The sequence below is a fragment of the Momordica charantia genome, assembly GCF_013281855.1.
Source record: "Momordica charantia cultivar OHB3-1 chromosome 5 unlocalized genomic scaffold, Mcharantia_2.0 BLBB01000005.1, whole genome shotgun sequence".
In the NCBI taxonomy this organism is placed as follows: domain Eukaryota; kingdom Viridiplantae; phylum Streptophyta; class Magnoliopsida; order Cucurbitales; family Cucurbitaceae; genus Momordica; species Momordica charantia.
In genome coordinates, this window is record NW_028275163.1 from 3,641,244 (window position 1) to 3,666,218 (window position 24,975).

The following is a 24,975-nucleotide window of genomic DNA, read 5'->3' on the forward strand; positions in this document are numbered from 1 at the left end:
CAATTCAGCCTTCTTTTCCTTCACTCTCCTCAGGAAGACGCTTCCCATTTATTGCTATTCTCCGTCTTCCAATCTCGTGATACCTTCGCTTTTCCTTTCCCATGGCGGACTCAAGATTCAAAACTCTGCGCCTCTGCTTCCCGGAGACTCGCCGGAGTTTCCGACCAAGACCCCTCCGGAGTTCCCCCAAAAAAGCCCCATTCACGAGCCGTCTATTCCCCACGAAGTTCCGGAAATTTTCACTGATCCGGAGGTTGACCCGAGCTCTCCACCGGAAGTGAACCCGGCGGATCTTCCGCCGTTAGGTCCAGACCAGAATCCCGGACCGGAATTTCCAATTCCGCCGGCTCCGTCGCCTCCGGGGCCCGAATTTCCCAAGCCTCCATTGCCGTCGCCTCCGGGAATCGACGTCCCGATACCGCCCCATATGCCACCAGATATAGAACCGCCGAAGCCCGGGATACCGGTGCCGGGGCCGGACCATCTGCCGCCGCCGAGGCCCGCCGGCCCGGAGATCGTGACTTCGCCATCTCCGCCTGAATTTGTTCCTCCGATGGCCTTACTTTGTCATGGGTGGTAACGGGTCACGCTTTGAGCAAAACAAATCGCACCGAATCGCAGATTTTGGGCTTTTCTCTCCTTTTCTCTTTCTTTTTTTTAATTTAAATTTAAGTAGAGTAGTTTTCTTTAGTAACTATAAGAAATTTGAACATCTGACCTTTTTCTTCAAAATAATAATAATATACAGTAAATAAATATACAATATGGCTATAGTGTTAGCTCAAGTCTCTTTATTTTCTATTTGGTGCTCGGTTATGAATCTTAATTATTGTCACACAACTAGATATTTTGATTTCTTTTGACGTAAAGGAAATTTTTAGACAGCAGACACAAGCAATTAGTAGTCATGGTAATTTAAAAGTGAATTAAAAAAAATAGTCATAGAATCTCCAACCCGTTTTGAACTAAAGAGTTTGGGGAAAATGCAATGGGACGGATCCTGATTTTAAAATTGGAGGAGAAGAGTTTTGAGTCAATTTGGAGTAGGGGTGTTCAGGGGAGTCGATGAAGCCAACCACTATGGGTCTTAGGTGGATACTTCAAAATATTTTCAATGACCCCACCCGAGTATATATGTTTTATTATTATTATTATATATATATTATATATATATTACTTATAATATAATATTATATATATATATATAATAATTTAATAATTCTTATTTTTAAAAACTCAATCTCATCCCTGCATTTTTATTACATATATATAAAAAATTAATAATTCTTATTTTTAAAAATTTAAAAACTCAATGCATTTCGAATTTGTCTTTAAATTAAGATTTTGATTTTTTTATATTTTTTTCTATGTTATAAATAAAATAAAAGTAAATTAATAATTAAAAAATACCGGCAATCCGATCCAACCCGAATTTTTTGAGTTGAGTTGGGTTCTACATAGGATCCAAAAATTCGGGTTGGTCTCAAAAAACCCCTTAATCCGACCTGACCTGAACACTGGAGATAATTTTTTAATCTTTGTTATAATACCCTATATTTAATAAGAAATATAACTTTTCTCAAAAAAAAAAAAAAGAAAAAAGAAAATATAACTTTTATGGTAGGCCTTTGGAGCTCGTCTTTTTCGGGCCATGGAGGAATCTTTAATTAAAGGTAAATAATTGCTATTGCATTGGCATGTAATATAAGTTATTTGACTTCCGTATGATAATTAATGAGGAACAATTTACAAGATTAAAGATTTGGTCATAACATTTATTTACCATAAATGATGCTAAGTTTGGAATCTTCAATAATAAAAACAATTGAGCTCTGCTGGTTATCAAAAGGTCGTGAGATCATCATATTAAAGGAAAATAAAAAAGAGCACAACGACTTTGAAACTTTTCCACAACCAAATATTTGTTAGAAATTTAATATTTTGAGGTTCAAATGTTCATCTACCACCATAGATTCTCATTTTAGATGGGGTTTATTATTTATTTTGGGCCTGCCATAATTTAAGCCCAAATATGGGTAGATTTCTACTTTTATTATTTAACCTCTATTTTTAGCCCCTCTTCTTTCTAATCTCTGAACCAAGGTCTACGGGCAACCAATCTATGAGTCGGTCGGGCTAGGCCAAACCAACCAAAGCTTCAAAGGGAATGATTATAGGAAGAGTCAATGGGGCAACCAAAGCTTGGTTTAATTTAGGGTTTTGAATTGAAGTCAATTGGAAATTAAATTTTTGGTTGGCGCGTTATCGTGGGTCTTGGTGTCGCCCTTTTGAAGCTTCAAAGTCTAAGCTTTGAACCACCACAGCCAAAAAAGTCTCCCACGTGTACACGTGTTAATTAATTCCTCACCTCCACATTAAAAAATAAAAATAAAATAATTATCCCCATTTCGTACGCACAGAAACCGCGTCTCCAGCCAAGCTTCATTTAATGTTATTTTTCATCTTCTTTTATTTCTTCCTGCTGTGATCTGTCTCGTCCAATGCCTAAGCTCATTCCATGAATCCTCTACATTAAACATCTTTTCTCTTTCTCCCCCCTAATAATTAAGAATCTAAGCTAAGATCCTGTTAATTTAATGAGAATAAGAACTGATTTGAAATTTTTAAAAATATATATATATATATATATTTGCAAAGAATTCATTTTTAATGATACGCTATACTTGGCTAGTTATAACCGATTTTACCATTAACTTTCAATGTCATCCCATTAGATCTTACACGGTTACAATTTTTACCTTTCCAATCAATTTTTACTAATTTCAACAAATACGCAATTTAAAAAAAAAGAACTTAATATTAAATAACTTTTGAAAACTGAAAAACTTCAACAAAAAATTAGCTCTCTACTGTCGTTTTTTTTTTCTAAAATTCTATTCATTTCATACCTAGCATATGCTTCAAATGAACATTAATCATAATGTAAAAATTACTAATTTTTTTAAAAATTTTGAGGTAAAGATTGCCCAATAACTAAATTTAAGGTTTGTGATTATCCATTCTCTTAAAAAAAAAAAAATTATTTTGAAGTCCACGAATCTAAATGGATTCCTGTGCTTGGTCTTTTTTTTTAGCAACAATTACTCCATTGTCCCTTCTTCTTGGGTTCATCCACAAGTCACCTAAATATTTTGGCTTCATGGGGTTTGAGAATTTCTTCTTAAAAGACCAAAAATATAAAATAAATCAAATAAATTTTTGAACAAGTCAACTAAAACCACCCTATAATGAAAGGAAAATTGAACTGGTAATGCCTCCAAACCAATAAAGATAACATATATTATATTAATATAAATTTAGTCATAAACTTTCTAACATTTTTTATCTTTAAAAGGTAAAAGTTTTTAAGTATATTTTATTGTTGTACTATGTTTTTCTTTATTTACAACCACTAGATATTATATTTAAATTTTGTTTTGGTTACCCTACTTTTAACTTTTACCTATTTTGATTAGTGTATTTCAAAAACATCATTTTGTTATTTGTGTTTTCAGCTTTTATCTATTTTATATTATATTTTTCAAATGTTAATTTTAATCTCATACTTTTCAAAAGAGGTCATTTTTGTAATTTCATTTTTATAATTTTTTTGCAAATCATAAAGTAAACCCATGTTTTAAAATGTATAATTTTTATGTCAATATTTTATATACATCGATCAAAGTGGTCATTTAAAAAATATATATATATATATATATATATATATATATATATATAAACAAACAAAAATAGACATTGTGAAAGTTCATGAACTAAAATAGACAAAAACTAAAACTACAATATCAAAATAGACATTGTTCAAATGCAAACTATAGCGGTCCCCCAAGAGATAGTTTGGGTAGCTTATAGACTCAAGGAACATCTTTAAAGTCTTGAGTTCAAGTTAGATAGAACGGACTCTACAAAGCAATGACCAAAGTAATAATTTAAATCATTATACTCTCAAATTTGTAACGCTTTAAATTTGAAACTCTAGTATGTAACAATTTAGTATCTACTATAAAAATTCTTATCAAAATCAAACATCAATTTTTATCTCATAACAATTTAGTATCTGCAATTATAAACACGTTTGGTCTCTCGTTAGTTTAATCGATCTACATATATAAAAAACTTAACAACAATTTTCACGACATAGACTAAATTGTTACAAACCTTAAACTACTCCAATCAAATTATTTCATAAAGTTCAAGACTAAATTGTTACGAATTAAAAAATATAACTATTGAATCGTTATAAAGTAAAGTTGAAGAACTATATCGTTATTTCAAAGTAAGTACAGAGAGTAAAATCGTTTTTTAACGGGGTAAAAAATGGAGTGGGTGTGGTGAGAGTGTGGATGAAGCAAGGGGAAGAGCAGTGCAGCGTGGTTGGTGGGGTTGAAGGATTCGGGTGAACACATCTTCCCATGCAATTGCACACCTCTTCCTTTTTTCAACGCTTCCTTTGCCTTTGTCCCCTCTCCTTCAACCCTCACAGCTGTCATTTTTCTCCTCTTATTATCTTATTATTCCTAATTCATCCCTCTACCGTTAAACTCATTCATTAATATACTCCTAAAATCTCTCCTCTTTCTTACCCCCAAAATTATTATTAACTTCAATAGTAATATAATATGCTAGTTTCAATACTCGTTTAGTCAATGTATTTTTTTATTTTAGTTCATTTTAATTCGAGTCGATATTTTTAAAATGTATATTTTTATTCATGTACTTTTAAAAAGGGTATGTTTGGATGTCTATTTGTAAAATTTTAACATAAATTTTGAACCCAATGAAAGCTCTTTAAAATAATTTTATGCGAGTATATTTTCAAGAGAATTTAGCGAGGGAAGTGTTGTACTAAAATTTTGATTGAAATAAACGAGACAAAATGAAAATGAAGAGACCAAAATGATCACTTCTTAAAAGTACAGGTTTAAAATGAACGTTTCCAAAGTACAATGACTAAACGTACAACTGTTGAAAGTATATAAACCAAAATGGATATTTTGAAATCATGAATCAAAGTCGGAAGTATATTGACCAAAATAGTATTTAAACTTAATGTCGTCCTTCACTTTTTATTTAACAAACAAGTAGAGTTGATTTTGCAGCTCATTAATGTTAATACTTTTGAAATAGTGAAAACTTTTTTACTTTTTTTTTAATTAGAATTTTGCTAAGATTGAGAGCCCGTGTGCTGATATTCACGTTTCTTGTTTCTGTTTCCTAATTTTTAATAAAGAAAAATAGAATTTCATAGCCCCCAATATCCATAGCTTCAAGAATAATAAAACAATATTTTTATATACGTTTTGGAATAAATTGGAAATGTGGAAACAAGAAACTTGTTTTTATTATTTCTAGAATCCCTATATAATTTTGAGAATATTTCTAATAAAACGAGAAACAAAAACCTAAACTGTTGTAAAATGGTTAGGTTTACTGATGAAAATGGAAATGAGAACAATAAACGAAAATGTTACCAGCTGTGTCTTTAGTTACTTATAATTTTGAAAGTTATAAAAATACTTAAAAGCAAATACTTTAGTAAGCGTTCTAATTTTATTACCCCTCGAATATAACTTAGCCCAACACATGTCGTGAATATAGCTTGACTGATTAAAATATTAATTTATTTTAAAGGTTAACTATTCTAATTCTCCCCCCTTATATTTGAGTGGTAATACAAAATAGTATTTTCATATATCTTCCAAACTAAGTATAAAGGTAAAAATAATAAAAAAAATTTCATAATATATATTAGAAATTGCTAGAAAATGTTAAAATTAAATTTGGTGGTGTGGTGATACGTATTATTTTAAGTCTTTAACGAGCAATTGGAATTTCTTTGAGATTATTTTTTGGTCCTTTTTGCAAAGGTGGTGAGGATTCTTCTCCTAAATTTGACTATTAGTAAACTTTTAATTTTATATTGGAATGTTTTCTTTAAAAAAAAAAAAAAAAAAATCCTTCACAGTTCATAGCCTCGGAATTCTACATAAGCCCCAGCTCAGATTCAGCCATTCCCCAACTCTTCCTCAACTCTCCCCTGTTTCTTCTCTCTCTCTCTGTTTGTTTCCCGAGAAAATCTTTCTTGTGAAAGAAAAAAAAAAGCATGGCCGAAGTACTGAGCGAAGAACAGATCGTGGAGTTTAAGGAAGCCTTTTGTCTGTTCGACAAGGACGGCGACGGTGAGTCCTTTCCCATTTCTGATTCGATTTCCTTTTAAGTTTAGTTAACAGTTTACAGAGTGTTTGTGAAGCGAGAAAATTATTGAACTATTTTTTATATGCTGTGTGATTTGAATTTGAATCAGGTTGCATTACGATTGAGGAACTGGCGACGGTGATCCGGTCGTTGGATCAGAATCCGACGGAGGAGGAGCTTCAGGACATGATCAAGGAGGTCGACGCCGACGGCAATGGAACCATCGAATTTACTGAGTTTCTCAATTTGATGGCCAAGAAAATCAAAGTACACAACAATAAACCCATCCACGACATGTCGTTTCGACAATTTCAGAGTCAAATGTTTGAATATTGACGTTTTCCTTTTTCTTCTCTCTCTCTCTCTCTCTCTCTCTCTCTCTCTCTCTTTTTTTACAGGAAACTGATGCCGAAGAAGAGCTGAAAGAGGCTTTCAAAGTGTTCGACAAAGACCAAAACGGATTCATCTCAGCTACTGAGGTACATATTCTCTTCCCTTTCTTCTCTCATTTTCTCTCCCATTTTCCCTGCTACAAACAGTCCATTAGCCTTTTTTTTTCCTCATTTATTAGACATAAAATTAAAAATTAATGACTTAAAAGATAAAAAAAATTGAAAATTCAAGAATTATTAGGCATACCTTACCAATTTTATCTCAATTTTTGAAATGTTTTATTTTGTTAATGTAAAAAAAATCAATATTAAAAAAATGTAATTCAAATAATAAATGATGTATATTTTTTATTCTTTTTTAGTAATAAATTAGAAAATGAAGTGGGTGTGGGTGTGGGTGGGTAGATTTGTGAGATGGGGAGTACAGTGTACCGTATGTGTTGTACGATTGTACCATGTACCTCTCCGCACCGGATTAAGGAATATTGGAAATAAAAAATTAATGGTTGCGATTATTGGTTGACTTTTGAGGCTGTGGAGAATCTAACGGATGACAATAAAAACTGACGTTTCTATTTATTTATTTATTATTTTAAATAATGTGCAGCTGAGGCACGTGATGATCAATCTCGGGGAGAAGCTGACAGACGAAGAAGTGGAGCAGATGATCAGAGAGGCCGATTTGGACGGTGATGGGCAGGTCAATTTTGAAGAATTCGTCAAGATGATGATGACCGTTGGATGATGATAGTTAAAAAGTAGCTTCTAATCAACGGCCACAAGAAAAGCCTTACTCATATTCATTTATTTTCAGATAATTTCATTTATTTCCTGCTTTTACATAATTATTAATTTGTAGTATTTTCCATTTTAGCCCCCTCCCCCGTGTTCATCAATGTAAGCACCTCTTTATTAGTAAAGTTTTTTTACCGTTCAACCTTTTGGGTTTACCTTCCATTCTTATCTCTTAACTCTCACCTCATATCTATAATTTCTTTTTAATTTACTAATAAAATTAACAGCGAAGATTGACATGAACTGACAAAGCTAACTACCAAGTAGATAAAAAATTGAATCAAATTAATTGGAAATTACAGAACAAATTCAAATAGAAATCAATTTAGTATTTTTCTTCAATTTTATACTTTAGAAAATTGAATCAACCACTAAGTATATTTGTTCTATAAATTTTGTTTGTTTCTTTTTCTTGAGATTCCGCTTGCGTGACTTTCATAAATATTTAAAATATAACAACCAAATTAAAATAGATATTTAAATAATAGTCTATTCTATGAGAAAAAAAAGTATTTGGTGCATTTTGATCGACTTTGACCATGCCATAAGGTTGTAAAAGTAAGGGAGAGAGAGGGTGAGAGATAAGGGTTGGACCATCCAAATTAGTAGTAACCAATCAACTTTTTTTTTTTTTTTTTGGAGAAATGTAATAACCAATCAACTTAAAAACGCGTTCCTGAAAATGAAATTTGATAGAGACAATTTTATTTTATTTTTTCTTTTTAATAAGTTTCTAATATATGTTTTAATTTCTAATATTTGATTTGTACATTTAATAATTATTTAAGTTTATTTTAGTACCTCTCCAGTAATATTATATTATTTATTTTGGACATAATTTTCATGAATTTAATTTTAGTTTCATCTGAAAGGTCTCATATCAATGGAGATAATTGTCTTCATGTATATATATCATTGATCATAGTTAATATGGAACTTTGTTTGCACTTTTTACCAACCCAACACTAATTTTATTCGAAACATCAATCCAATTCTATTTTGTAATATATTTTTAATTGATTTCGTATTTGCATTTTACTAAATAATTAAAAATCACGGATAAGTTGTACTTGAATGTCACTCTAACAAAATTATTTTTATAGATTTAGTTGAGATTTCTTTTAATATCCTAAACTTTTCTGATTAAAAATATTTAAACTTTTTTAAATGTTGTTTGACTATGTATGATAAGATATTTTGGCAGCATTTAATATATATTTTTTAAAGTGTTTCATTCAAAAATATTGTTCTCAAAATCATTTTCAAATGCATTATTAAATTGTTGGCTCTAAGAATTTGGAATACAAATATAAAAAAGGACGAGGAGGACGAAGCCTTTTTCTTTCTTTCTTTTTTTTCCCTAATTAATTAAGTTTTTTTTTTTTTTAAAAGCAGCTGGTACTTATTTGTGTAATTTAAGATCGACAACACGTGGATATGGTTGAAATTAACCTTACCCTAACCAATTAAGGTATACTTAAGTTTACATAGAAAATTATTCTTGAAGTGGATGTCAAGTACACAATTCTTTGATACGTATGCTGAGGGATTTAAATCAACGTTAACTTCTATCAATTAAAGAAAATGATCTTCTAAGTGCTTATTTATACCATATAATTGCAGGACCAGAGGAGAACTGATGCCCGTAATAAAAACTTACATTATTGTTATTTAAGATTCAATATAATATTTATGGGGCAACTATGTTCTCATCGTACTATTCAAGATATACCGAGTATGAGACTAACAAGGTTACGATCTTGAGAAAACCTACATAATTACGAGTTTTTAGGCTTTCTAAGCATGACCATTCATTCATGCTCTTGAAAAAAAAAAGTTACATTCAAGAGAGAATGGTTACATAAGGCATGACCAATTGTCTCAAAAGAAAAACAGTTGTTGACCAATCTACCAAAGAAGACACATGTGGACAAAAAAGGGAAAAACAGATCTAGTATTTCATGTACCACATTTATCAGTGTGAAAACATTACACTGTTTGGCCTTGAAGGAGCCAATATCTAGAACACCATTTAAGACGTAGGCATGCTGTTTGACATCCCATTTGAAATAAATACATTTTGTTATGGGTTGGTCGGATTTTGTTAATAGGTAAATTTGTTTTTAAATAGATTAATAAAATAATAATGAAATTCTCAACAGCGGTGTTGTAGAATGGCTCAATTGAAAATGTTTACAACATAATTTGAAAATTCTAAAACATTAAATACTAAATTGATAATTAATTAACAACTACTTGGTATATTTGGCGTGCATAACCAAGATGCTCAAGATAGACGAATTTGTTAATTTGTAATTGAACAAAAATTTTATTTTATTTTTGAGGAAGGATCAAAATTTTATTTCATAACGGATAGTGTATTTTATAAGCTACATTTCATGACATTTAGAGGAAGTTATTTGATAATTTTTTGTTGTCTATAGTATATTTATGTACCTAACTTATATTTTAGTAGGAATAAGTCATCAAAATGAATGGGAGCTTAAGTGATCTTAATTGAGAGAAAAATCGAAATCAAAGTACGAAAGGAAGCATAATTTCAGCCAAAGAAGAGCCATAACGCCCACAATAGCACCACGACACCAGCAGGTTAGAAATAGGAGAAAAATTCGAAGAAGCAGTGTAGCAGCGCCATCGTACAGTCACCATAGTGCACCTGTAGACGAAACTTGGGCTTTATTCTGAAATAACAATGTCGTAGTGCTGTCATGTAGCACCGCGGTGCTACGAACTTTGAGCGCTTGTCACAATTTTAAGACAACACCATGACATTCACTAATGATATCATGGCGTTGTAATGATGTCCTTCCATGAATAAAAGATCTTTGCGCCATTTTTTTAGGACTTTAGTTAGGGAGAATTTTCAATTGTAGAAGACCGCTTTGAGAGAGTATAAGGAGGACTTAATCTTGGAGGACGAAGATACTATTTTTCAAGGTCGTGAAGATCGAGTCAAAGACTCTCTCATTTCCCTCACCTTTCTAGTCTGATGATGAACTTCTCGATAACAAATGCAAATAAATTGCTAGTTAAATATTTAAAATATTCCATATACCTCTTTACAAAGAAATTCCAGTAACAAACAAATCAAGCGCATAAATGAAGTCAAATTCGAACCACAAGATAGAATGTATTTTGGCGGGAAGAAAAGGAATTCATACGAACAGTAACAAAGTGCAACAATCTTTTCTTTTCGAAGGCGAAGATCGCGATGAACTTCATGCCGATCATTGCGTTCTCGCTCTTTCCATACTGATTCTGAGTGGAAAACACCAACCTCTCTCTATCTCTCCCTCATTGACAATCCCCAAGCCCATCTCCACTCTCAGAAAACTGAAAAAGGGTAAAAAAAAATCAGTGAAAGAAAGAAATCCACTCTGAAAATTTGAATGCCGGATGCTCCGGAGAAAATCCGTTCATCTAATCGCAGTAGCACAGCAGATACAGGTTCCAAATATTAGGGATTTGGTTCTGCGCTTCCCTTTACGGATCGGCGGTGTCGGCGGCGAGTCTTCCGCTGCCTTCTTAGCGGTGGTTAAGTTGTGTTGATTAATTGCTTTGATTTCCATCTGGACTTCTTCTTTTTCTTTCGCAAACCCTGGGAATGAAGGTCTCGATTTCTCAGAATCGCTTCTTCCCAACGTCACAACTCGCTTCTCCGACGGGTTTGGGAAGCTGATCTCTTGCAGATTTGGTAAGTCTTCGATTGTCTTAATTTGGTATAGCAATGGAATTTTCTCTGTTTCTCCTGCCCTTCCTTCGCTTTGGATATCTATGTTGAAGCTAGGCGATTTACGCATCTCTATATGACCAATTGAACTGTCGGAATTTGATTCATTGCTTGTTCTTCCTGGAGTCTCTTGATCTTTTTCTCTAAATGTAGAGAATGGAAGTGTTGTTACACTCTGTTCATCGATCGGATTTGTTGATGGTTTAGTTTCTGTGGATGTTGCTGAAGCTGGTGAAGAGTCTGGGGGATTTCTCTTGGATTTTTCAACTTCTGTCTCGGTTTCTTGCCTCGGTGCTATGATTGATTCATCTGTAATTTCTGCAGATTGGAATCCGATTGACGTTTCCTGTAGATGGATTTGAGGTTGAAACCCTAAAACAGGTTCAGATAGACTTTGCTCCGATTCTCTTCTTTCCGCTTCACGTCCAGTGTTTGTTGAAATTTCTGTCGCCTCGCCCATCTCCTCATTCTTACAGTTGCAATCTCCAACACCAGATAAAGTTAAAATAGCAATACCTTGTTCATAAATTTCCAGATATTCTCCGTCTGAGCCCTCGGAATCCTCTCCAGGAGCCTCGTTCTGGTTCTTGTTCTGGATAACAGAATCTGGAGAAACCTCGGTTTCTTTTGCACTGTTCTCGGAGTGTGACCCAATCGTACTAAATTCCTCTTGGATCCCATTTGAAATCTTAAATTGAGTTGGAATATTGTCTTGAACGACTGTTCCAGTTCCTGAAGGTTCTTCTTTCATTTGGATTTCTTCTTTCAAAACCGTGCATCTGTCATCAACCTCAGGAACTTGCATAGCTGGCTTGGGTGATTCTATCACCAGACTCTCATCTGATTGTGAACTAGAGGAATTATGACTTGCCAAATCCGTCTCAGTTTCTTCATCTTTAGTATCGACAATTTTTGCAGCTGGCGTTATATCTTCATGGCATAACCTTGGCTCTATTAGCCCATCCTTTTCCTTCTCCACCTCTGCGCCGGTCTCCGCACCAATATGATCCACATTAGTGGATTTTTGTGTGTCGATAACATAACTGCTGGCCTCGGTGTGTTCCAAACTAGATTCTAAACCATACTTGCTTTCTTGTGGGGATTCATCACTTGATCCTACCATTGCTTCAGACTTGGTTTCAGGAGATTCCTTCTGAGTAGACTCAAGATCTAAAATGTTTTCAGATTTTGGATCATCTGATGCATGTGTTATCCTGTTGAAGTTGGAACCTTTTCCTCTCTCTCTATCCTTCTCCTTATCCATATCTCGATCGGTATCAATCCCCTGATTCATATTGGTGCTTTTTTCTGAATCTGACATGGCGCAATCTGCTGAATGGTCAGTGTGGTTCAAACTCAATCCTAAAACATCCTTGCATTCTTCTGAGGATTTGTCGCTATCTGCTACTAATGATTCTGTTTTAGTATCGGGCAATTCATTCTGAATACTCTTGAAATCTGAAATCTTTTCAAGTTCCGGTTCATCTAATTGAAGTATGGTTGTGTTCAAATTGGAACCTTTGTCTAACCCTTCTTCCTCTGTTTCAGTTTGGAGCAAACAAAACGATTGTTTTTATGCTAGGAAGTTTAATTGTAAAGTTCAAAACTCTTCAGTTGAATTACTAAAGTAAAACTAAACTACGGAAGAGATGGATACTTATGCTGACCTTTTTGATTCGAAGTCTGCTTTTCATGCCCAGATTCATTCCCATCCGAGCCATTCTCCTTTGAGTCGAACACCATTGTTTCATCATCTTTAAATTCAGTCTGGACCTCATTGTCCCCTTGAGTTCTGTCAGTTGATTTTTCAGACATCACTTGAAATTCTGCTGTATTAAATGCTTCATTTTTCCCTTCCTCTGCATAAAATACCAGGAAAGTAGGCTGAATAAGACTATAGAATACTAGAATTAGTATACAACAGAATTACAGAAATCAATGATGTTTAAATTGTGTCCAGACCTCTCTCTGTTACATGATGACCTCCATTTACTCTATCTGCATCATTGGAACCTGACCTCGCTTCTTTTTGGTGAAAGTCTGCAACTCCGTCCGCTTTGACTTCATTGCCCCCACTTTCTAGTAAAGATTTTTCTGGAGCTTCAGCTTTCTCCTCTTCCTCTGCATCAATAAAACGGAACACACGATAATAAATGTTCATAAACTAGTCATTTACTACTTCCTAGCTAATCAGACTTTCAAATTTACCTCTAAACTCAGATGTGTTATTGTTTCCCATCTCATTTCCCATATTCAACTCAACAAATCCTGCTATTAAGGGGGTTTAAAAACAACACTCACAATTGTATAACTTCACAAGCTTGAATTAAATCTGAACTAAAATGGGGTTCTATACTCGAGGCTTCCTTACCATTGTGATGATGATCATCATATTTGACAGCTCCATCTGTTGTAGACAGCTAGACTATTGATACAAGATTAAAAAAATTCACTAACATTGCTTAGAACATAAGCCTTAAATGAGTTATCTGTCAGCCAAACTCTTGAAACTTCTCATTCCCCTCTGACACAGGTGCTCATAGTTCGTCAGCTTTATAGATTTCAAGATTTTGTTTAGTACATAAAGTTCAACAGTATGCCACTAAAATGAGCACATGAATGATCTGTCATTATGATTGTGCTTTTGAAGCTAAAATTTCTAGACAGTTTTTAAGTATTGTTTGTTGGAATAGGCCGTGGCAGCAAGCAACCTTAAAGCAAGGGTACATCCAAACTGGACATAACTGGAGCTGCCATTTCTGGGGTAAAGCGGCTTCTTGCTGCGCTTTCATTAACAAATTCAATACCCCATCATTTTCATCATTTTCTCTGTTTTTAAAGTTAATGGGTCGGCTAACTAGAACTGCAATCGCTATATTATTGTATAGTCCATCAATTGATTAAACAACTGTAAATGCACCACACTGCTTTCGTTCCTCAAGTTCGTTAAAAATGCAAATATAGCTCACATTGATTGATTAAGGGTGAGAAAGACCTTAATATAAAAGTAAAGGCAATGTCACAAAATATTTTTTAAGTATAATTCAAAAATAAATTCATGCCTATTCAGATTTGAATTATACAATATCATAATATAGTGGATTTATGGTCCAAACTCACTTTTCATCACAAACTAATATGTTATGAGTCACCATTGATTAAATTTAGAGATTCAATTACCATTGGGAACTGATATAATCATTCTGTGTTGGAGGTTTATGAACAGGTGGGCCGATCGATCAAGATTTCTTTGTGGATGATGCAAGGTGGCTGAACTCCATCGTTTGGGATGCCGAGCTCATCATATCTTAGTAATTTGGTATGAAGTTCTCTACCTGTCGATTTCAGCTTTAAAAAGTTAAATAATTGGAGTGTTCTGCTTTTGCCTCGTTAAGAAAATGATTAGAAAATGGTGGGGTTTATCCACCAGTCCGCTTTCCTGGCAGACAATTGCTAAAGGAAATGATTATACTCATTGGGACAGCACTTTCCCATTTGTTTCTGTTACAATGTAGGTTTTGGATTTTTAATTTGATTAATTATTGTTGATTGCAAAAAAATAGTTAGTCAATTATTTGTATTTGATCCATCAAAATTTGTTGTTGGTAACCATATTTATTTTCAACAATTGATTTACTGAAGATATAACATTGGCTATTTTTATGATTTTCTTGTGTTTCTGGAAGTAATTTAGATATATTTATAACTCAAATGAGTTGGATCCAAAAGTTTGTTTAACACATGAATAAAAATATTATTTAGGTTCTTATACTTTTACATATTTTTCATTTTAATTTTAAAATTTTTGGTATTCATATTTCAATTTTTAAACTTTTATCTACCCTCCATATTGACTCATTAATTAGTAAAATATTAACTTCAATTAAACTCCATTCAATTTCTAGTATAAAATACTTATTGATGTAACCCGATTTATTATTCAGGTATGAAATTCAAACTCTCACTTTTACAAGGAAGAATAAGTGTAGTTTGGAGAAAGTGAGTTTCATATCAGTTTTTGAGACTAAAATAAGTTTTAAAAGATACAAAATTGTTAAAATTAAAAAGTGACTAAAATATGTGGAACCAGAAACAAGAATGAACTTGTTTGATAACGATTTTAGTTTTAAATTTTTTTTTCAAAATTATGCTTCTTTTCCCACAATTTTTTAAGTATATTTTTCACATTTTTTTTAAAATACATTTATTTTCTTAACCACATTTAAAAGACAAACAAATTTTATTTTTAAAATCAATTTTTTAAGTATATTTTTCACATTTTTTTAAAATACATTTATTTTCTTAACCACATTTAAAAGACAAACAAATTTTATTTTTAAAATTTGATTTTAAGTAGATGACAAAACACAGGTTATAAACATGTTTATAAGTTTAATTTTTTAAATTAAAAAACCAAAACTAGAATAGTTATTAAAAAAAAAATGTTTGGTTTTGTTTTCCTTTTCTTGAAGGGTGCCAAACAGTGGCTTAGAGATTTAAGGGTAGATGAATAAAAATCCAGGACCAAAGTTATGATTAATCCTATGAATAATATAAAAATAAATTCATAATATATTAAGTACATTCAGTAAAGTTGTTTAACCTCAAAACCAAATCCATCATCAAACCCATCTCCTTCATAGCACTGAACATAAAGCACTTACTATTACACACAATATGTTGTCTTGTAGGAAAGCCAAAGATGCGATGAGGGCATCTAATTTACAAAGTGAGGCAAATTATATTATGCTTCTGTACCATCGCCTCATGATCTTATTCATCACTGGCACAGTATGTTTAAAATTTCTAATAACTTTTCCCCTGATACAGCAGCCTAAGCTAGAACAGGTTCAGGAAGTCTGTCATTGCTTGCAGGTACCAAACTGTCATAATATTCAACCAACACCTTCCATCCCCCTGGGCACATAAACCCTTCTGGTGGATTCTCTTTGTTCTTTGCTAGTGTTCTCATCTGCATCATACAACCACAGGTTTACAACCAAATCACAGTAAGATAAGATTTATGGTGCTTTTTTTTTTTTTACCAAAGTAGCAATTTAGTTCTTGATGTTATATTGGAAATGGCAGTCTAATGTCTAGAATTATAATATGAGTGAGTAGTTACCTTGGTGCCGGATATGAAAAGGAAATCCTGAGGTCTCGAGGGATCGAAAAAGGCCATTTTGCCCTGAGTTTTATCATAAGCAGCAACCTGAATGTGAAACAAAATAGATGAGTAACTCCCTTTACTTAACCGAGTTAAGTTCACCAAGTTTGATGGCAGAGGATTCTAAATAAGCTTACTCTGAAAGGAAGGATGTTTAGCCGCTCCAGTCCAGGTGCCATGCTCAGTACTTTCTTCCCATGGTCAGCATCATACAGATCCCTTTTCTCAGTAGGATGACCCATTCCAGCAGGGTCACGGCCAACAATGTAAAAGTTAGCCCCTGCATTGATTCTCGCCTTTGCATGCCACTGCACCTCTGTTGGCCCTGCATAGTGCATTGGAGATGGAAATATGGAGACCACCGTTGTCTCTGGATCAAGAACACCATCCTCAAGCACCTGATAGAATCGACGCAGTTCATAAAGTTAGAGCTTTCCTCGTACAATCAACAAAAGGAGTAGGAAAAATGGTTCAAAATTAGGCACCTTCTCATGTTGCTTCATTCGCCAACTAAGTGGAACATCATCTGCCTTGGTGTAGCCACCCAGAGGATGAAGCAACAAAATGGGGTTCTTGTACCCCATATCGAGCAGCCGACGGCGGGTGTCAGTCATTAGTAAAGCATGCCCGTTATGGACTGGATTGCGAAGTTGGAATGCAAATACTGCATCTGCATTTCGCCGGGTAAATTCCTCCCGTAGTTCTGCAGGTGACTGTCGGAAACGGTCCAGACCATCATGGTACTTGATTGGTTCTATAACCTCCAAATCACCCCCAATCAGCCAATTACCAGCATTGGTTATAGCTTGATCAACGTAAGGGAGTCCTGGGGCAGTGGTGCCCCAGGTTCTTGCTATCCTTTCTTCTTCAGGGTGCTTGTAGATCTCAATACTGATAAATCCAAACAAGACATTAGAGAACTTATTAGAAAGTATGAAAAGACCACTGCAGAAAAGTTACTGCAACTATTAGACTCTATCAGCATATACTCTTCAATGGGAGTTGGAACTAAACAGTAAACAAGTATGGTTATAACAAATCTGATCTCCAACAAAGTGAATGTTAATCAAAATCTTCAGAAGGCCGACACCAACAAATAGTCAAAATCTTCCTCGTGCTATCAATGGTATAGTCCCAAGAGACAAAATATGTGAAATCCAATTCCAAACAGAGAAAATCTGAGCTCTGGAATATTATGACAAAGAGAAACACAGATGCGGATGAAATTCTACGTATATTTGAACCTTGGTATAAATCTTAGTATTGTCAAAAGTTAAAAAGAGGGGGTTCTTTCTGGTAGGAGATCTCACTCAGCTAATTAGAGAACTGACCTTCAAATGAATTAGAATTACATGCATGTGTTATTTTCTTTTGCAGACTAACACAGAAGTAAAACTTAACAACGAATTGCTCATACAAAACATAGCGCAGAGATATATTAGAGATAGATTCATAAGGAATTAAGTGAATGGGTAGAGAAATCTCACTCTTTGAGAATGGCGATGGGATTGTTGTTGGCGTCAAAGAGAGCGACAGAAGTGGAGTCGGCGATGCGGTGCTTTTGGGCATCGTCAATGGCGAGAACAATGGGCACTGACATATTCGCCACAGACCCATCCGGGAGCCTGAGGGAATTGAAATGAAGCGTTTGGAGGAACTCGGATTCTCTCATGAATCCGGTGAGAGGGCTGGCCCAGCCTTCGCTGAGCACATGAACCCACTGGATATCGATGCTGGAGAGCTCGATTCTGGGCAAGGATAAGGCCTCCCTCTTCTTCAAACCCCTCAGAGGCTCCTCAACCAGAAGCTCCACCAGCCTTCCGCCGTCCGGTTCGATCAACCCGGCCGAGACCCGGAGCCGGAGGGGGGTCCTCGCCTTGGAGCTCCGAGAAATTGAGATTTTCACCGGAGCGGCGAAATGGGGATTGGATGTTCTGGTAATAGAATGAAATGGGGATGAGGATTTGGTGAAACGAGTCGCCATGGACGCCATCTGAGATGGAGACCAAGGCCTCAAAGCGAGGTTATGGAGAAACTGAACTCAGAAATTGATGAAGAAGACGAAATGGAAGGGAGGGATTAATCGGAGATAGTGGGATGGGATGTTTGATAAAAGTTATTAACTTATAAGAGAGGAGGAGAATTGGAGTTGGAATATTTATGGGCGCAATTGGGCGAAGAAGATTCCTTGTGTTGAGTTTTTTCCTTTTGGGGTTCGGAGGATGAATCTGGACACCCTTTTCCCCTGTCATTGTTTTTGTTTGTTTCTCGCTTTTTGATTTTTCAAAATTGGTCTTTCATTGGAGTTTTTTTAATTCTAAAGCTGTCATTTGGGAGTGGGACCCATCAATTCAAACTGATGATGGGTATTTTTTTGGTGGAAAAATAAAGGCTATAAATAAATATGGTTCTCTCTTTAATGTCAATTTTAACGTTTATATTTTATCCCTAATTTTAAAGGAATTTTAGTCTTTTTTTCTTTATATTATATAATTATTCATTAGTTAATATAATAATATTTCTATGAGTTGTGACGTGTGAATAGGATGAATTTTTAATTTGATGTGTAGAATTAAGTTATGTAAGGGTTCCATTAAAACATAAAATCGTTTTAATTTATACCTAAATCATAGGGGTAGTTATTAGAAAAAGGAAGGAGGAAAACACAAACACATTAGATTGATATTATAAAATTAAAATAAAATATTTATTTCTAAATATTTAAAAGTTCTCATAGAGTCTTATGTTTTCTTTGATTGGATAATGATAAATTACTTTCATCATATGTATAATATATAAGAAAAATACAGAATCCTGGCAATGCCTAGACAATATTGGAATTTATGATAAGTTTCTTTTTGTTTGCAATCATCTTTTCCCTATGTCCTTTCTTAAAATAAAAAGTATGTATGTTGTAAAGTTCCATTTACTCATGAAAACTTCTCAAAAAAATTCGTTCAAGATTGGCCGACAGAGAATAGGAGATTCGCATTTGTCACAATTAGATAAATTTTAAAGTACGATTGTAAATATATCTAAATATTATTTTATTTGTAGTTATTATCACGAGAAATTATAGGGTTTAGTCGTAGATAATTCATATATCTATGACTTTGGTTTCTTGTGAAAGAAGATGATTCTCTAATATTTTATTTTTTTAAGAAATTGCGTTGTTTTCAGACATAATAATATCTTTAAATTGTTAAAAGAAACGTTATAGAGAAAAGATTTTTGATTTTCAAAGTTGTTCCATAAGCATTCAGCATGCGTAAAAAAGATTCAATTGATTTGTATAGTCATAAATTAATCCATAACAACAAAAGGGAACAATCTTTTTCCTACTTTGGTTTCAAAATATTTTACTCAAAACAATGAATTAATGTTATAACGTTTTTATATTTTTTTAAATAAATGGCATACTGTATGATTTTCCAAACATGACATGGGAGATATTATGGTTTATTTCCTATTGTATTATTTAAAAAAAAAATTAAATAGAGCACTAGCAACCAAGTATTTTTTATTGTGCTATTTTTGTAATGGCATCTTTGGATTTCATTTGCATATAAAAAAAATCTAGAGGGACAAAATATATTTGGAAAACATAAAACATATGTCCATTGTGTTTCATGCCATTTATTTGTTGAATTATTTATAATAATGTTTTCTCTTGGAAATCACTTGAAGGGGTAAGTCAGACATTTACTTTCTCAAATCGGGTGGATGCATAAATTCTTTAAAGATAGAATGAGCCAAGTATGATGATATTCTGTGACAGATCTAGAAATTTTGTTGAGGAGACTTCATATAAAGAATTTATAAAGCTAACAAGATCATTTTCGTAAATATGTTTTACGAACTTAGTCTCGAATATTACAATTATAATAACAATTTTAGCTTTTAAATCAAGATATGCCAATAAATTTTCTAAAGTTATTATGTAAAATATCTATAAGAACTATTATTACTTGTTGATGGCTTCATCGCTTTTTTTAATAGTATCTCTCAATTTAGATTTGAAATTAAATCTACAAGAACATTAATAAAAATAAAATTAAAAATTAAAAGATAAAACAATAAGTAAAATTAGTTTAGTTTCGATTTCACTAACTATTATGTTTAAAATAACTTCAAATAGTCCTCAGACGGGAGAATTGGGGATGATTGTTGATGAAATTAGGGATCTAGTCTGCATTTTGTGCGATTTTTTGGTTGTCCCCATTCTTGCAACAAGTTTGCCCATGAACTAGCCAAATATGCCGTGGATTTTCATAAGCGTGTGGCTTGAATACTTCCCCCTTTCCCTGCAATCAGTTTGGGTGGAAGAGATGAAGCTGTCATAGTGTTACTTTTTTTTTTTTTTCTTTCTTTTCCGTTTTTGCTATTTTGTCAAAAAATAATAATAAATAACCTCAAAGAGTCAAACTCATAGTATATACAATGTGAAGTTAATAAAAATATACCTTAGACAATTAATTTTCAAATTGTTGAATTTTTAGATTATACAAAATTGAAATTAAAACTTATATAAAATATCAATACATGAATTTATAGAAGAAATATTACCTATAATAACAATGTATAAATTAAAAACAAAAATAAGCTTTGGAATTGCTAGCCATAATTAGACCATAAAGGTCCCATCAACCTTTACATATATATATATAAATTGACATATTTAATTGTCCAAAAAAAATTAACATATTAATATAGAAAAATTTATAATTTCTCATTTGTAATTCATTTTTTAAAAATTGACCTAATTGATGATTTATTTTCTGTTTTGAAAAATAAAATTGACGAAAATTGTTTTCTTTTATAAAACTTACGAAAAAATTGAATAGAAAAAATTATACGAAAAGCACAGGTGATGAGGGATAGTGAGGTGAGGCAAGTCAAAAACCCAGAGATGGATGCTCGAACACGGGCTCAAAGGTGTGAGAGGTGCCACAGAAGTAAGGTAAATTTCATGAACATTAATCCATTTGTATATTCGGATCCTATAGTATTAAAGTTCGGGGGTCGAGCCCTCCCTCGACTCTTCGTATATCCATCCTTGATACTATCGATATGCATAAGGAACTTGTAACCCTTTTGAAATAATAGTTAAGCTAGATATTCGTATAGGTCCGTTATCAACTAAAATGGAAGACTTGTCTTCCAAGATTAATCAATAAGTGACACACACCCCTAAACATCGTATCATTAATTAGATATAGACATGACAAAAAAGAAATATATATTTTTTAAAGACCATGGGGAAGCTAAGTGTTCTCAATTCTTCCTATTCTCTTCCTCATTTCTCTTTATATTATTGTTCACACATACGCTTTCGTAAAGAAAACAAAGAAAAATAAGTTGATGGGATAATATTTATATTTTTAAGAAGGGCAAAATTAAATATGATAATTTATAGGAAGATAATGCCAAAGGGTTAGATAAAGATGCCACGTTCCACTTTCCTTGAACCTTCTTTTGTTAATGTTTGAATTCAAATAATCTCACAATTCCCCAAACAGAAACGTGATCTATCCGTTAGATTGTGTCAGACTGAACTTAGACCCTTTTGTCGGCGAAATTCAAGTCCACAAAACAGAGAGAAAAGAAAACCCAAAATTTTCCTCTGCTTCTTCTCTATTTCTTATACAAAGTGTTACCAAAATTTTCCACATTTATTATGGAATTGAATTGGGCCTACATGTTGAAAACTAAGTCCTTAATTGGAACCCTCATGGCTTACGAATCAAGCGCCCGCAGCCGCCTTCTTTCTTTCTTTTCTTCTTTAGGTAACTTTTCCTTTTTCGTTTCTCATTTTTTGTTATTGTATTTCATTTTTAGAGAACAAAAAAATTTTAGAAAAGTACACAAATAATTGTCAAGGTTGTTCTATCTCTTTGGTTGTCTCAATATTTAGTATTCTTCTTTTTCTTGATGGTGATACAAATTTTGAAATCAATGTCAATGAAAATATCGATAAACTATTATAGACATATAAGTATAAATTTTAATGAGTTTAAAGTTCTTATTATTAATATTATGTCCACATTCACCATACTTTATCAAAAAAAAAAAAAATTTGTATATTGTTTGATCAAGAATCTGACCAAGTCCGCAAACCTCGACTCAGATAGAAGATGACTTAACAGTCGAGCTGGAAGTATGATGAACAGGAAACAAATCACTCTGACGCCTAAGTCAGTGAATGACCGAGCTATATTTGAGAGAGAATATAGTTTAGCGTACCTAGGAATGAAGCGGCAAATTTCTACTTATAAGTGGAGCTTCCGACAAGGCTTACGACAGAGCTCTAACGACTTTTTAAGGTTCTGAAAATGACGGTGCAATGTCGTGGAATATGTCATAAAGGCAATCTTGACGAAGTGTCCTTTCGTCAGCTCGAATGGCCAACGTGTGGAAGATAAGGTCAGCTCGGCCGACTCGCATAGGGGACCAAACTGAATCAGTTCGGCATATTAACATCTAATGCCACAAGTCCTTTTCAGCGTATCTAAGACTCCACGTGGTCAGTGAGACATTACCTCCACAATATATTTTCTTGATTTTTTTTACAACATAATCGAAAGTTGATTCATTGATATGTATGTCAATGAAAACATCGACATGCTAATGGAAATTTAATAGCTTGGATTGATTGGCTAACAAAAAGCATGTGCATTTTTTTTATAATTGTTATCAATTTTGTTTCGTTACTTGAATGGTATTATATATCACAAACTTGTTATAACCGTCTTATAATTGTTTTAAGTTACATCATATAGTTTTTTATATTATATCTACTCAACTTTATTTCAACTAAAAAGCAAAACACAAAAAATAATTATCAAACTCAAGAAACATAAATAATTACTAAATATATTTGAACATTTAATTTGACAAAAAAAGAGAAACGAGAAAGAAGAAACATTCGTAAGTTTACTTAGATTCTTTATTTATTTTTCTCTCTTTTGGGGCCAATTGTCTCTTACAATCATGGTATTATATTATATTATAATCTCCGTAGAGATGGACATAACTTTCTTATAGAGTTTGATTGGAATTGGACGAAGTCGGGGAAAAAGTTACTTTTAAAGTTGATGGTTGAGGGAGTAATTCCCTGAACCATATATGAAAAAAGATAACACAAAATTGAAATTAAAATAATTGTGATTATGTATGATTGGAGTATAACTAAACTCGTTTAATATATTAATGTCTAGAATTAGATATTTGAATCTTCCTACTACTCCTTGTTTGAACTTAAAAAAAAAACCTTGATTATTGTAGATAAGTTATATAACTACATCACATAAACAATTAAAAAATAACGAAGGAAAGAGGACAACGATATAGGCGTGAAATAGTTGGTATTCTCCAAAATGCGTTGATGCGTAAAAGTTGAATGAACATCTTTTTTAACTTTTTATTGAAGCTAAAGTTCTTATTTCATATTGAATAATAGTAGGACTTCTTTATCTATTATAAAAGAAAAAAATCATCAACTAAATGTTCAATTTTCTAATTTGTATAAACGTGAACAATAAAAATGAAAGGTAATCATTATCCTTTAATCACAAACAAATACATCTTTTCGTCAAATAATATTAGGGTAATGACTTGACTTCTTATCATTTAAAATCTGACAATCATTTATTTTTAAATAAAAATGAAAAAACTCTCTCTTCCTTCATTTATGCATTCTTTTTTTAAGTTGGAAAACATTATTTGATCAAAAAAAATGACCAACTCTGCAAACCTCGGCTCAGACTGAGAGTCGTACGAAGGATGAGCAGGACGGGTGACCTGCAAAACAGAACGCACTCCGATGCTAAAGTCAGTAACTAGCTGAACTAAACTCGAGAGAGAATTTAGTATTCGCGTACCTTTGAACGAAGCAAATGAGTTTTATTTATAGAGGAGATTTTCAACCGTGTTCCCAACAAGGCCTCAACGGCTCTTTAAGGTTATCATGAAACGTGGCGTGATGTCGTGGAGTCTATCGGAAACGAGACTGAGCCGAAGTAAGTTTAATTGGTTCAACTTACAATTTGGGAGCAAGATCTCAAACTTGTTCGACTCGGCCTCTAAGAGTTCGGCTCGATCATAGGAGATATGCTCGAGGTGGTGTAACTTAATCGTGGGTGTTGAATGCCACATGTAATCTCTACGAAGCAATCATTATTTGCCACATGTGATCAGAGAAAGCACTTCCAACAAACATAACGGCGGACAATAGAAAATACCTATTTATCCGTCAGTATCAAATATGATTCTATTTCACCCTTGGCAAATAAAATAAAACCAGACGCTTGCCACTCATCTTTGTGCTTATTAGTTACTATTAATAAAAATTTGACAATTTATTATTATTATTTTTTTAAAATCTGTATTTCCTTTCTTTACTTGTTAAAACTTTAATGATGATCAGTAAAAGATGTCTACACGTATTTTTCAATAAAATAATTGAGTTACAGAAAATGGCAACTCATTCACAACCAAACCATGAGGACTTTTTTTGTTCTCTGTCGGCATCGGCGGTCAAAGGAGCAGTTCCTTATGAAGTTGGAGCCAAAGCCCATCAAATTTTTATTCAAACATTATCCAAAATAAGAGTTTGAAATTCCGTTTTTAAGAGGAAAATAATATTTTGAAGAGTTGAA

At 33.1% G+C, this 24,975-nt stretch overlaps 3 protein-coding genes and 1 long non-coding RNA gene across 5 annotated transcripts; 2 read left to right on the forward strand and 2 right to left on the reverse strand.

The window, feature by feature from the left end:
- Positions 1–6,010: 6,010 nt before the first annotated feature.
- Positions 6,011–7,555, forward strand: LOC111009336 (calmodulin-like protein 11). The gene is made up of 4 exons (XM_022282385.2): positions 6,011–6,197; positions 6,323–6,480; positions 6,612–6,692; positions 7,213–7,555. The coding sequence occupies exons 1-4, from the start codon at positions 6,122–6,124 to the stop codon at positions 7,348–7,350; spliced, it is 453 nt and encodes a 150-aa protein (XP_022138077.1). The 5' UTR covers positions 6,011–6,121; the 3' UTR covers positions 7,351–7,555.
- Positions 7,556–10,433: 2,878 nt separating this feature from the next.
- Positions 10,434–13,817, reverse strand: LOC111009140 (uncharacterized). 2 transcript variants are annotated; one of them, XM_022282095.2, is made up of 5 exons: positions 13,523–13,817; positions 13,360–13,419; positions 13,114–13,272; positions 12,819–13,010; positions 10,434–12,690 (listed from the first exon to the last, which is right to left on the reverse strand). In XM_022282095.2, exons 2-5 carry the CDS (start codon positions 13,400–13,402, stop codon positions 10,838–10,840), a joined length of 2,247 nt encoding a protein of 748 aa, XP_022137787.1. In that variant the 5' UTR covers positions 13,403–13,419; positions 13,523–13,817; the 3' UTR covers positions 10,434–10,837. The 2 variants fall into 2 exon arrangements, with proteins under 2 accessions (XP_022137787.1, XP_022137788.1); XM_022282096.2 differs by having other exon boundaries at positions 13,360–13,422.
- LOC111009141 (uncharacterized) lies at positions 10,976–14,878 on the forward strand. The gene is made up of 3 exons (XR_002601200.2): positions 10,976–11,115; positions 13,845–13,915; positions 14,366–14,878. It is a non-coding gene; the product is annotated as an uncharacterized LOC111009141 (long non-coding RNA).
- An 892-nt stretch (positions 14,879–15,770) lies between these two features.
- On the reverse strand, positions 15,771–18,459 carry APS1 (ATP sulfurylase 1). The gene is made up of 5 exons (XM_022282377.2): positions 17,806–18,459; positions 16,804–17,209; positions 16,456–16,716; positions 16,277–16,363; positions 15,771–16,123 (listed from the first exon to the last, which is right to left on the reverse strand). The coding sequence occupies exons 1-5, from the start codon at positions 18,309–18,311 to the stop codon at positions 15,986–15,988; spliced, it is 1,398 nt and encodes a 465-aa protein (XP_022138069.1). The 5' UTR covers positions 18,312–18,459; the 3' UTR covers positions 15,771–15,985.
- Between the last annotated feature and the right edge of the window lie 6,516 nt (positions 18,460–24,975).

Excerpts from the sequence above, each read along its gene's own strand:
- LOC111009140 (XM_022282095.2), bottom strand. The coding sequence starts at position 13,402 with ATGGGAAATGAGATGGGAAACAATAACACATCTGAGTTTAGAG. Across the intron at positions 13,273-13,359 it reads TAACACATCTGAGTTTAGAG|AGGAAGAGGAGAAAGCTGAA; the intron begins GTAAATTTGAAA and ends TTATTGATGCAG. Across the intron at positions 12,691-12,818 it reads GCAGACTTCGAATCAAAAAG|AGGAAGAAGGGTTAGACAAA; the intron begins GTCAGCATAAGT and ends AAACTGAAACAG.
- LOC111009336 (XM_022282385.2), top strand. The coding sequence starts at position 6,122 with ATGGCCGAAGTACTGAGCGAAGAACAGATCGTGGAGTTTAAGGAAGCC. Across the intron at positions 6,198-6,322 it reads GTTCGACAAGGACGGCGACG|GTTGCATTACGATTGAGGAA; the intron begins GTGAGTCCTTTC and ends AATTTGAATCAG. Across the intron at positions 6,481-6,611 it reads TGATGGCCAAGAAAATCAAA|GAAACTGATGCCGAAGAAGA; the intron begins GTACACAACAAT and ends CTTTTTTTACAG.
- APS1 (XM_022282377.2), bottom strand. The coding sequence starts at position 18,311 with ATGGCGTCCATGGCGACTCGTTTCACCAAATCCTCATCCCCATTTCAT. Across the intron at positions 17,210-17,805 it reads CCCATCGCCATTCTCAAAGA|TATTGAGATCTACAAGCACC; the intron begins GTGAGATTTCTC and ends TGGATTTATCAG. Across the intron at positions 16,124-16,276 it reads TTTTCATATCCGGCACCAAG|ATGAGAACACTAGCAAAGAA; the intron begins GTAACTACTCAC and ends TGTATGATGCAG.